General features: G+C 34.8%; 1 protein-coding gene across 1 annotated transcript in view; it reads left to right on the top strand.

Moving 5' to 3' along the window:
• PRUNE2 (prune homolog 2 with BCH domain) overlaps positions 1 to 14,209 on the top strand; it is a 143,527-nt gene that overhangs the window by 44,212 nt on the left and 85,106 nt on the right. The window contains exons 6-7 of the mRNA XM_067316050.1: positions 2,059 to 2,211; positions 4,775 to 4,869. Coding sequence (XP_067172151.1) covers positions 2,059 to 2,211; positions 4,775 to 4,869 — 248 coding nt within the window. The remainder of the gene's footprint in view (positions 1 to 2,058; positions 2,212 to 4,774; positions 4,870 to 14,209) is intronic.

The raw sequence follows: 14,209 nt of genomic DNA, 5'->3' as shown, positions 1-14,209 counted from the left end.
TATTGAGAGACATCTGAAATCTGCTCATTACGGAGCCTTGTTTTGCATACATAAATTTATGATGTTCAAAATAAAAGAAAAGTTGAGCATTTGGGCCATTATATATGATTTTTTTCAGTCTGTATTTCTTTAATGTTTTTAGTACTATCACATAGGGCAGGAACATTGTCTTAAAATGATGATAAGACTGACGTAAATCAAAGAAAAAACAGCTGAGAATTAACAGAATATTGGAAGTTATCATATCTATAACAGAAACCCAGAATGGAATTCTTATTTCTGAATTTCCAGAATTTAACATCTGATGGAGGACAACTTTTGGCTCGTGAAGCATTACTCTTAATAAGATTAATTTACAAGCAGGTATTATGTAGGTATAGTTTTTGACTTTTCTGTTTTTAAAAACCAACCTTCAAAGGATTTTTTTGATTTAATAGGTATCAGTCCATTTCATTTTTGTTTTTAATGTTCTAGTTCTTACTTAATTATCAGTAAAACTGATTTCAGTAAATATCTGATGCTACAGTAATATTTATGGTGTGTATATTTTATTACCATGTCTCTGTGTTAACACATTATGCCAAATTTATCCCTTGTATTAGTATGTTGAATAATTGTTGTGTATTTGAATCATGTTTCCCAGGTGAGATTATTTAATACACACAGTATTTGTCTAAAAAGAGAATCTATACTGCTGTTCAAGACTGCTGATCACTGGTGCATTATTCTGTATGAACCTATCTTTGTGCCTCAGTGGCTGAGGGATCAGCATGTCATGTTGGGATGTGTGAGGGCAATTCTTATTCTAGTTGGTCTAGTGAGAGAGAGGGTGACTGTGTGCAAGTTTTTATTTCCATCTCTTGGCTGTAATAACTCTCTTTGACTTGTAATAACTATCTTAAACATTGTTGTACTGGTTTCCTTATGGATGTAGGATGGTGCAATAGGGTTATACTGTTGTTTGAAATCCCTGTGTGCTATACAATAATAAATAATTTCAATGCTGATGTGTAAACTTATTATCCTTAAGTTAGTGTGTGTAATTGGTAGTGAAGGTTATCTTTGCATGTATTAATAAATGGGATCCCAGCCTTCTGGGAGTTAAAGGGTGACCTTAAGTCCTCAACCCACAAGGAACCTTAACATCCAGGATGGAATATATGCAGTACATTATTGTCTGAAAATATGTCAAGCTCATTTCTGTCTTGTAAGAGCATGCCAATTACAATGCAATTATTTAATGGACTATGTTTCTCTTAACTTTTAAAATTTAATGTGTCATTTTTTTTGGCTGAATGTGCTGTGTTTTTTTTTTTTCTGTATTCATTGGCATGGAATCAACTAGAGTCCGTTGCACTGAAATGGCCAATGACTCATGTTACTTCATATTTCTAAGGTTATTTGAAACTTCCTTTGTAAGTTTTATTCAAGGAGATTTAAAAAAACTATTGGGGATAATTGTCATTAGAAATCCTCACTGGATGCATTTATGAAGTAAAGCAATATAACAGAACCCATCATTTTCTGAAAAGTATAATTGAAATGAAAACTGTTTTATTTCTTTGGGTTTGGGTGATGTTATGTCTAATTATTTTGGTATATTGCTTGTGCATATTAGCAGTTCATTGCTATGTCTGTAGAAGGACGGTTAGCAGTATGGATTTACTGTTTCCAGGCTTTCAGACTGTCTTCTCTTGGTTAATGCTTAGAGCAACAGCTTTGCTCAGACCCATTGAGACCTACTGCTAGCTAGTGGCTACACTGCAGAACTGTGTTAGACCTACGCAAACATGCTGCACACTGTGACTGTACTGGGAGCAGCCAGTTAGCTGTAACATAGGCCCTGACAGGCCACCCAGTTCAGATTTTAGAAACTATCTTCATGTTAGGAGGATTTTCTGTGTGAACAGCATTTAATATGTTATTCAGTGAACTCATCAGTGGAAACAAGCTTCAAGAAAGAAAGGACTTGCATGGCGATGAAGTAAACATTCTTGTTTCTCTAGTACCTCTTTGCTGTTTACAGGAGGTATTGATTTTTGTCTTTTAATGTTTCAGGAAGCATTCTCTTCAAGTGCATGTCTTTGGAGCCTGAGAGAATTACAGAGCAGCAGGAGAAAGTGCTGTCAATTCTGGAGGAAAAGTTTCCAGATCTGCCCCCACGGGAGGAAATTATCTCTGTTCTCCAGGATACTCAGTTTAACCCTCAAGGTAATGCAATTTGTTTCCATTTTAAAGATATTTTATAAATTTAATTATGCAACTGCATCTGAATAGGTTGGCTTGTTGTGTATGGTTGCAACAGGAGAGCTTTCTTCATTGACAGTTACGTGTAATGGTAGTTAATTTTGAATTAAGGGACTGACATTCTGAAACATGGAATTGTGCTTCTGAACTTCTAAAATAGTCTTATATTGTTTTTACAGATAAAGTAAACATTAATTTATTTCACATATTTATTTTTACAAGTATATTTTAAATATTTGTCATGATGAAGCAGGACCCAATACATGGCCTAACCACTGTGTCAGCCCATGTGCAGGAATTGTGTTGCAATTGTTTACATGGTATGGGAATGGATTTTATCTTCTGAACCTTCCCAAATTTATTGAGGTTTCAACTATTAAGGCTCTGTACAGATAAAGTGAATTTGACTTCAGACTAAGGTTAAGGAAGCAGGGGGAGAACTGTATTTCTCTTTCATTTCCTTCTGCTAGAAAAGACTGAAAACATTTGTTATTTATTCAGTGATCAAAACTGGGAGTGTTTGAGCCCAAAATTGATAACAAGTTTGTGAAGAAATGCTCTGAAATCCTGAAGAAGTTGTTACACTAACTTTTTCACACTTTATACTATCTTTGTTAAATGACATCTGCTACCAAGTCATTACTGAAAGTGAGTACTGAAGTATTGAGATATTTCTCTGTTAGATGTATCAGGTACGCACAGAGTCCATGCAGGCTGATAATCTATTTTTATCCTTCTATATCCACCCATTCTCAAAATTCTCTTATCTGAATTCAGACCTTCAGCCTGAGATGGCTGCCCCCGTTGATGGTTAGGAATGAGATTTGAGGTGCTGCTTCCTTGGCTTTTTCCTTCAATGAGTTTGCAAGCTAAATTAGTTCAGGGCTGTAAGTCTTCTGGTAGTTTCCTGAAGTTACACTGGAAGTCAGTCAAGAAATTAAAGTTCAGAACTGAACCAAATGCAGCCTGGACTGGAGAGACCCAATCAAAGTGGCTTTTGCTGAATTTGGTGCTAAGCTTGATACCAGTTGCTATGAAAGATGGTTTAGTAATTTTCCTCATGTGCTTGACCCATGTGATTTACCCTAATTTCCAATAAAAAACTTGAAAAAATGTACATAGTAGACAGATTCAATATGCATGGCATTGATTGTCAACCCATTTTTACATACTCACATGAGTAGGGCAATTTGATAGACCCCTTTTTTATTTTATTGCTGCTGTTTGTTATTTATTACAAGATACATATTTAGCACTGCATACGTCTATGTGATATTTGTATTAGTAGGTTGATGATGAGTTTCTGAAGTTCGTTGAACATGATGAATATTTTGCTATATGTACTTGGTATTCCAGGCAATACTAGGACAATTCAGCATAAAAAGTTCTGAGTTTCACACAGAAATGGTGATTTACTGGCCTAAATTCATGAATTCATTGGTTATTTGAGGCTCAGTGGGCTGTATCCCACAAGAAAGACTACTGGCTACATATAAATATTTTTAATAGGCCAGACTCATAAATATAATAAATATATGAACAGCAGCCAGTTCATCTTGTCATTAGGTTGAGTGCAGTAGCTGGACTCTATACAGGAACAGTAAAGAGTGAATTCATTTGTTTGGCTTAAGTGTGTATTTGGCTCTCTCTTAAAAATCACTTATGCGAACACGTTCTTGAATGTTGTGCAGGTAAGCTTTATGATTCTGTAGACATTTTAGGTGCCTGTCTACACTGAAGTAGGTGGCACAGAGCTTTGTTTATACAGATATTTGGCTGTTTTGTCTGTATTTTTGATGGTGTCATATGACCATGTTCCAAAATATAGCATATATATTTATTTTAAGAGTCTTTATAGTATTTTAGACAGACATCACCCCTTAAAGGGACTTAGTCATGTGCATTTGCAATATATTGCACTTAAGCATAACACATCTGGTTACAAGATGAAGCAATTACAATTTTACAGTCTGCTGATGATAATATGTACTTCCATTTCTATGGTACATATGCATCTAGTTGGTTTATTCACTATTTGATTTACATAGAAAGAACCCATTGGTGTTGGTATCAATTTGGGATATCAGAAAGGTTGAATGACTGTGTTTTCAAAATATCTTAAGTGCTTTGCCTCGGAGTATTTTATAAATATCATAACATAACATTTGTGCTTTTTGTTGTCTTACTCCTTCCGGAAGTATTTCACGTAAGTGACATAAGGATGGACTATGTATACATTCATCAACAACTAGAATTTAGTGCACTTCAAAAATGTGAGTGTTCACACAACTTCACTGCAAGAGACTTAATTCTTCAGCCTTTGCTCTTTGTTTTTAAATCACTTCCTTGCTTAAAAAAATACCACTGGAAACATCATGCATTGATGTATTAATGCTGGTCTTAGTTTTCTCATAGGATGTCCTAAAATCCAGAAGGCTCTACATTAAGATTCAAACTGTGCTCTTAATTCATGTTATTGTGTCTGTTCAGCTGTAGATGTACTGAAATTTTTTATTTTCTCAAACAGGCATAAGCATTGAAGAAGTTATGCTGAAGGATCTCAAGGAGCTTTCAGATGGAGAAATCAAAGTAGCAATTAGCACTGTGTACATGACGCTGGAGGTAAGAGGAAACCTAAACAAAATAGTAGGTATATGGCCCCATTTCATAAGAAAACAGTCTTAACAGATTTTGAGCCACTTGTTTTCTCAAGACTACATGTGAGCAGAATTTTCACTGATGTAATTAATTTTGAGAAATGCAATAGCTATTTGTGGTCTGACTTTCATTACTATGCATAAGATTATTCCTTCTGGTAAGTCTATACCTTGATGTGTTAAAACAATAGCAGTGGCAAATTGCAGCCTTTGGGTGAATTGAAGGTGTGAGTTATTCTCCCATACTTCAATAGGTAGTTATGGGCTAGGACTTTGTCCTACCTTTCGCTTGCAACAAGACATACAATTTATACAGCTGGTCTAACACTCTCTCAGCTGTGTGTCTTCTATAAACCTATCCTGAAAGCTGTCAAAGAGAGTTTATTTTGGTTATAAATTGCAGCTCCTCCAAAATTGCCAAGCAAGCTTTCAGATTTACTCATTAAGTGGCTGTTTTTCTCATATATTTTTTGCTTTGCCAGTAAAGGTGGAATTTATCTAGCTTGTTTGATAGTTATCTTTGCCACATATATGGACTGACCTAATTTAAATGAAAATGTTGGTAGAAATAAAAGAACCTAGATGAGGCAGAAGTTCCTAGGATTTTGCATTTTTTGGATCAAAACTGTAGATTTGTCTTAATGAGTATCACTGAGGTAGGCTGCTTAGATTTTCTTTCTTGATCAGTCCCAAGCATTTTATAACTGCTTAGGGAAAAGTCCTGTGTAGTATGTTTTGTATCATTATTTCGAGACAATTTGTATTACGGATTTCAGTAGCTATACACTATATAGCTATATAATTTAAGTAGATATAAATAGTACTGGCTGCTATGTGAAAATATTTTAGTTCATTGAGTGAATATGCAATAGCAGTATTACTTCTGATGAGAGTTTACATACTCATATACTAGTTAATCATGAAAGGAGGTAGATTGAGGCAAATCTCAGCAGCAGAGAGGCACTTTTACATAATATATCTTTGCAATTTACAATCTGACAATTTACCCAGAAGTCATCCATTCCTAAGTAGTTGACATGCAAAATAAGTCATCTTCTTGTGCTTTTGCATGTAGCTTTGAAACTTTTTTTTAACCTCAGATGATATTAATCATTTGAATACTTAATTGTTTATTTTCCATGAGAGTTCTTAAAAAATGTTTTTTGTGATTCATTTTACAAAAAAATAAGGTGCTTCTGAGGTTGAAGGCGTCTTTGGTGCAATTGAGCTGATAATTATCCACAGATTTCTGCTTTCTTCAGTTTGCATACACACAATATGTGTAGCAAAATGTCAAGAAATGAAGTAGAATCCAATTAGTTTCTCAGTGACAAGCAGTCTTCACCAACCACCAAACTACTTTATCAACCCTAATTTGGATCCTGAAAATTTTGCTAAGGTTGGGAGAAAAGTGGATGGGGAAGGAGTGTTGTAAGATAAATCTCATGAGGAGGAAATGGGATTTTAAAAAAATTCTTAATAGGGTTTGGAACCTTTGTCTTTTATTTAGTGAATGGTAGACATACTGGGCTGGTGATTAGGAGCTAGCTTTAGCATTACATCCTTTTTATTTATTTTACTCTTAATCTTATTTAATAGACTATATAGAGTGCAGACCTTTTGCTCTACAAATCTAAGCTTCCAGTAACTCTAAACACAATTACTACTTTGCAATCAAACTAAATGAATCACACCCTAAAACGTATTTCTTTTTGCTGCTACTCACAAAATACATTTGACTGCAGTAAGTTTTCATATTCCTAAAAGCTGATAAATTTTCATACTCTTTTCAGTAACTGTATAGCATTTGGTGCTGGCATGCTGTGGATCAAGGAGTGTCAAGATTTGACTGTCAAGCAATAACTTTCACAGCTGTTTTTGTTAGGACATATCTAGAGGCCATTGTGGAAGAAAAAGGAGGTTCAGCTGCATGTAAAGAGAATAAACAATGATCAGAGTTTTACAAAAGTTAGATAATTTTTGATTAAGGAATTTATTACTAGCATTTGTGATGGGATTTATCTGGAACTCAACATATCTCAACAGTTTGCACTCTGTTGTACCACTGTGAATAGTTTGCATTAGAAAGAGCTATTTTTTTGGATATGTGCCTTTTTTTTTTTTTTTTTTTTGTTACAATGTTTACAAAGTCACGCTTTGTACCAAAGGGGCCCTTAGTTTCACTGTTGGGCTAGAGATTAGTTTTGCATTTGCTGTGCTACTGCACTTCGTTCAGGCGTTTTCTGAACTCTGTGATTTACAGGGCTTGACCAACACAGGACAGTTTTTGCCTTGTTCTCGTTAGCAGCCAGGGATAGTATGGTCTGCACCATGGTGAAGCAGGTGGCCTGTAAAAATGTTTTGTGCTAGTTACTTTGCACTTCGCCAGTATTGGAATTATAAACAAACTGTCTGGACCTGAGTCTCTACTCAGTTTAGATTTCTGTTATGAACTCAGAAAATATAGAGACCTTAACAGACTTCAGGATTTTCTCTAATAGTAATGATTACAGTTTGCTATCCATCTACAAAGTGCTCTGGAGCCAATACTTAAACATTAAGGGAACATGAAGCAAGGCTTGGCTTTGTTGCAGGTGTTGGATCTCTAATGTGTTTACTTCTTCAGAAACCTCACAAGGTCAAGTTGTTTTTTAAATGAACAGATTTGTAAAAGCGTCTTTCATCAAAGTGTTTTCTGTAGTCTTGATTATTTGCTTTGGTTCAACAGTCTGATAGCATTTATTGTTCTATGATGTAGGTGATACTGCAATGAAAAAAGGTGATGATTATGTGATTATACCTAGTGCAGGTAGAGTATGCTGTCCACAGGCATGCATCTCCTGCTGCATTTGGTGTGTATCATGAGGAGGGGAAGTGTTGTAGCTGAATATTCAAGCTCTGATTTCAGTCATCATTTCACAGTACTAAAGACAGTCAAAGAGCAGTAAGTTTGATACTCTGACAAGTGCCACACCTCAGTAGCACATACCTAAATGATTCTAAGCTGTTCTTAAAGGTGTTTTATGATAAGTTTTTCTAATTTTTTTAAAAGTAAGTTCTGACTTATCCTCCATTCCTGAAATGCTCTTATTGGCCCAGTCTTGGCCTTTCCCTTCTCTACCGCAGATTTCTTATTTTAGATAAATTGTTTGTTGTCTCAGTTTCCCTTCTGTCACTGAGGATACTAATATTTTATTTCATAAATGTGCTGTGAAGGTAATGTAGTTGAAGTCTTGAGATCTGTTTGGTCAGATATGTTGCTATAAACCCCATTATTTTTATTAGTAATGATACAGTTTTCCAAATTGTTTGGTTTTGTATAAAGAAGGAAGTGCTCATAGTGAATAAGTCACATCATCAATTGTAAGTTAATGCTCATAATTACTACAAATACTATTGCATGATAATACAATGGCAATGGGCAATGCTGGTTTTGAAGCCTTGTTGAGACATACAGGCTGTACAATTTATGTAACCTTTTAGTATGGTAAGTTCGGAGCCACCTCTAAACGGGTGCCAACCAAGAGATTTAGAGAAAATGTCTGAGCCTCATTGGAAGCTGCTACCATGCATGGAGCTGCCCCAGAAAAATGACCTGCAAGTTCATGGTGGCACAGTGAGTAGGACTGTCCTAGGGAAGGCTGTGACTCACGCACCAGGGTCCCTCTTTACGGCTGTGCATCTTAGAAAAACTCACAGGGGCTGTTACAGCAAGTCTAACTTAGAAAATTTAGAACTGTTTGGGAGCCTAGTGGATCTACTTCCTAATGAACAAGTAGTCTGATCTCAGAGAGATGAATTAATTTTCAGACTATTTTTGCAAAATGTCTTAAAATTGTATTACTAGTAGCAATATGGTGTACAACTATGCTTATTTTGGTAAATTTATGTGCTTATTATGAAGAGGTTTTTTTTAAATACTTCTGTAAAGCAAAGCAAGTAACTGTCTCAGCTGGAGTACCTCAAATATGTTAGACTAGGTGGACTACAGCACACAGTTAAATGAGACTATGATGTATTTTTTCGAAGGGTTGAATTTTTGTTGTTTCTAATGATCGGACTGTAGTTTTGTATTTGAGAACTTTTTTCTTTCAGGATAAATACAAACATATTTTAAATGGCATCAGATTGGTCCATGAATTTGTTTTTAATGCTAAAAGCAAAAACAAAAGGAAAAAAAAAACCCAAGTAAACGTGGTAACATTTAATCTTGCAGTAATGGAATTGGAAACAAAATTCTCAGCAACTTACAATGGCAGTGCTGTTCGGAAATATTTTTCTGATGCCTGTTGTGAGAAGTTAGGGTATGTAAAATAAATGATGTATGGAGCTGTAGGAATGCGACTTTTGCAGACTACCTTATGTCTAAGGAACATTAAACATAGGGTTCTCGTTTAGCAAATAAATAACCATTCATTTCAGTGGCTGCATAGTCTGGACTTTTGTGCATATTTTTGCAAAGATGAGAAGAGGCCATTAGGGATTTAATATAAAATAAATCGCCAAGGGGTCTTCTTGTAGTCCTAGTCTTTCTGCCACATGGTGTGTCACTAATGTGCATAAATGGGCTTAAATGAATTTGTTATCTGTATTGCATTTGCAGTATGTATATATTTATATATTATTTTTTAATTGTGTTTAAAAATAAAACATTAAATACATCATTTCTGAGAGTTGAAAACATATCATTTGTAAATAAATCAACCTTAATTAAGGTCTTAAAATGTCAGTGTGTGAGATCTGCCTGTAGGTAAATGTGTAACATATATAGTACACAGAGCTTAAATATACTTTCTTTGCTTTTCTAGAAGTATTAAGAGAGTTAGGTCATCACCTTATAGGACTGAGTAGTGCTGTCAGAGATACATTAATGTAAATATCATACTTATGTTTAAATGTCAGAATCCAGGGTTCTGGAAGATGGTAGCTCTTCTATTGATGCCTCAGGTCAGATTCAGTAGCACAGTTGTAACGAATACAATCCAAGGTGGGGAGAGCCGAGGCAGACCTGCTGAATTCCCTATTGTAATTATTTATTCAGCTCTACAGATATGAAAGGAACTGGTGGGAAGGCAGGGAGAACCTTAGATAATGTTGAAGTGCTTCTTAACTGACTAATGTGAAATCAAATGGCAGCAACAATGATATTGATTATAGTGATTACCAGTATCACTTATAGTGTTAAAATCAAGACCACAGATCCCATCCAAAAGATGTGCCTAGACTCAAAGGGGTGATATGGGCTAAAGTTCTACTCAGTGAGATGTATTCTGCATGAAGTCATGCAGAATATCAGGCAAGATGTTCATTAGGGTCTCTTGGAGTGTTTAAAAAAAAGTGAATTTGTAAAACTGGCCAACACCATTATATTTATCCATAAGTCCAACTTAGCCTGTGCTTAAAGATGTTGTGATAATGACTTATTCAACAGTCATTTTTGCGAGGTGTAGTTGATTATTTTATTCTATACTGCTATCATCAATCATGCAATAAACCAAAAGCATCAGAGATCCTGTACTCTCAACATCTCTTAAAAATGCATGAGGTATACAGTGATACTAGTTTTGAAATAGTATGTGTTGACATGATTTAGGAGGTTTTCATTTTCAGTGTCAGGAGAAATCTGGAGAGACTTCATCTGTTAAATTTTTTGTGACATCTGGTCTGAATTTCACCCATGTTATTGTTTATTGCTTTGCCTCTACTGTTTTTGGTCAATCTTGCTTCAAAATTTAATAAACAAAATAAAATAACTAAGAATTATTAAATGAATAAACATATATATTATATTATTCTGTTAACATTTACAGTACAAGTGTGCTTGTGTTCACAAGTGAGTTGTTAAAAAAGATAAACTTTTCTTTTGTATCGCAAAATATATTTGTTTCTGTACATGAAATAGTTCCTTTATGAAATACAGTTCTATAATATTCAGTATCTCAACTGAATAAGACCGTATCTAGAGTATCATTATTGGATTACATTCTTGACTTCTACAAAGCTGCCTAATTTATCATTTGTGTACTCTTCGAGTTCTTGTCAGTAGCATCTCAGCTCAGCAGTTCGTGGGGCATAGACATTGACAGCGGGAGGTGCTGTTTTGAGAAATATTCAGCATAAAAAGAGATTTTTTTATGAAATGCCATACGCTACTTATATCAATGTAAATCAATTGGGACATTTAATATTTTAATATCTGGCTGTAATGCATGACAATAAAGGGACTGACAGTAGTGCTTATAGCAATATAAATATTACTGAAAACTTGCATTTCATTTTCTGCTATTTAGTGTATGTTTTTTTCTTTGCTACTGTGTGGGAAACCACCTAATTAGAATGTTCAGTTATTGAACCAAGATTACAAAATAATTTATGCTACAAGTAAAATGACTTCTTTCAAGTTTGCTGATGTTAGTATTGCATTACTACAGAAGACAGCAATTCTAGCCACAGGGAGAGACAGACAGATACAAAATATTTCTAAGCAAATGTCTTTCTTGGTGACTGGTTTTCTATTTTTCATTTAGAAATAAATAAAAAAGAAGTTTTAAATCATGCAGTATTTATTTAGAATAGTGATATTTTGATGGAGTAAAACAACAAAATACATCTACCGTGCCTTGAAATATTAATTTTGCTCTGTCTGTTCAGCAAAGCATATGCTTACCTTTTGAATTGGGACTTGCTACTTATAAATACTATGATAACCTCTGTTATTAGCACACAGCATTGAATTTTATACCTTCTGCTGTGTATAAAGAGCCCAGTCCTGAAGCTCTTAATCATTATCAGATGTAGGAATATTTTGGAATTTTGAATTGGATCAGCTGCTCCATAAGGTGGTTTTGTTTTGTTTTAATACAGAGACCAAGATACGCAAAATGATTCAAATTGATAACCTTCAGTCCTTACTCGAATACTCTAATTCAAAGTTTCTGAGCACACTTAATCTTCCAGTAATTCTACACAGCAGTGTAATTTTTCTTTCTCTCTTTGTAGGACACAGATAAAGTTTTTCTCAAAAATATCACTGCGTCCCTATCCAGAATTATTCATGGCTTTAGTGCCTCTCTGACTAAATGCATTTTTCATTACACAGATGCTGCATAATATTATTAATCAAAAAAAATCAATTCTCCTGCAACTCCATAAGCTGGACTGCTTGTGTAAATTTTTTTTTCTATATTCAAGTGAATACAGATAAAATCTAGCCTGAGCTCTTTGACCCTAGAAAAGCTGAAGTTCAGAACTTGGGTGTATGTTGCAACTATTGCAATACTTTTTCACCATTTTCCTTTACTGTATAGAGTTGATACATAAAGAATTGAGAGAAACTTCCTTAGAGATAATTGACACTGCTTCAGGGATCAAGACTTATAATATGTTTTTCATAATAAATCCTATTGATGAATATCTTATTTTTTAGTCCTGAAAGTCACCCCATTTCTGAATAATTATATTTTTATCCAAGGTCACTAAGTACAGTTTCAATTTATTGGTTATGAAAAAAACTATAGGAAGTATTCAGGATCTCAGATAGGTTTTTAGCATTTTTTTCCCCCCCCTAAAAATGGCTCTGTTTATTTTTACCTTTTAAATTACTTTTTTTGAAGAATGAATCTCAGTAATTTGAATTTAATAATCTCTTCCATATTTGTGATGTATGGTTAATAACAAAATCATGCTTTGACTGGAAATCTAGCTGTGGAGAGGTTTTCCTTTTTCATATTACTGTAATTCTAATTTTAGATAAAGCCACTAAGTTCTCTTATTGTTTATATTGAAAAAATTAGGACCAGATTCTTGCTTTTAAATATGATTATGCTGCTCCCAATCTTCACTTCTGTAAAACATAAATTATGAATCTGAATAAGAGTTGCTCAGTCTTTTGGCTCAAGTCAAGAAGGAAGGTTAGAGGTAGAATCAGAAAGAGAATCTGGTAGAATTCTGTGTTTTGATTGCCAGATGCTTTTTCCTCTTTTTTTGAATGAACAATTAAACCAGCTGAAAATTTCTCCTACCCTGGATTCTACCTTTACCAGAAAAATCCAGTAATTTGTATCTGTATATTGCCAAATCTGATTCTTTTTATAGAAGAACAAACCTCACTGCTAGATATTCTGTAACGTGATTGCATATCACCATTTCTGTGTTAGTTTTTTTTTGTCTTAGTCACACTTCCAGTAAACTGTCAGAAAGCACAGCTTTCCAAGAAAAGACTTACAGAAACACAAAGAAAAACAGAATCAACAAGGAATCTTCTTGCATTCTTTATCTTTTCTTTTTCCCCACCAAAAGCTTGCCAGAGAGATTAGTCAGCAATCTGTGCTTAGGTTCTACACCAGAAACTGATTTTTCCAGGTTTCACGGATGCCAGACGTCTGTGTTTACTGATTCATTCTCTGAGTGTTTGTCACAGACTAGAAGAGAAACGGGTTGGAGTGGATTAATTTTACACCCAAATGAGAACTGTTAGGTCAACTCTTTGGTTGATAGAACACCATGGATTTACACTAGCTGTGGATTATTTCATCTAAAGAAAGGTGCAGGGATGAGTTTGAAAAATAATGACAATTGTACAAATGGAAATATTATTCAGTGAACCCATGTAATTGTGCTTAAAAACCGAAAAAGCTTAACTGAAAACTGTCTATAGTTAAGTGCTGTCTTTTGTCTGCTTTCATCATGTACTGAATTATATCCTACTGAAAATATATTATTTTGTCTTTAAAAGTTGCTTATCTCCCCTTCCATTTATAAATAGCACTAGTGGGGTTGTTTCTCAGCATTTGCTATTAAACAAGGCTTTCTAATAAAGGGACTAGAAATAATTCAGAAACAAAAATGTGATTTCCCTTTTACATCTCTCAGTTGAGTATTTGCCATATGGGTTGCTCAGCATCACACTCTCAGCAGGTCTAATTTATGGTAAACACATAGTGAGTGAATATGAAAAAAAAGTGATGAAAATATTAATATTCCCCCTCCCCTCCAAGTTTTTTTTTAACTGAACTATACATATTCAGGTTCAGTCCATGCAGCTGGGACGTTTAGTTGAGTTTATACACATCTGCACCTCTGCTGAGAGTTTGTGAAGATTAAAATCCTGTGTTTTTCTTGCCATGAGACTGATTTGCAGGTACTTGCGTGGCAGTGTGTAAATGCTCCACTGTGGCATGCTGCCAGGCCCCCCAGGGCCGTGTTCTCCCCATGAAGGGCAATTGGTGGAAACATCGCTGCTCTTGCTGTGGTGTAGGTGCTTTAGCTTTTCCCTGGGACTCCCTCTGTAGGAGCAGCACCAGCTG

Source organism: Apteryx mantelli, chromosome Z (assembly GCF_036417845.1).
Source record: "Apteryx mantelli isolate bAptMan1 chromosome Z, bAptMan1.hap1, whole genome shotgun sequence".
Classification (NCBI taxonomy): domain Eukaryota; kingdom Metazoa; phylum Chordata; class Aves; order Apterygiformes; family Apterygidae; genus Apteryx; species Apteryx mantelli.
Note: the sequence above shows the minus strand (reverse complement) of the source record. Positions and strands in the feature narration are given on the sequence as shown.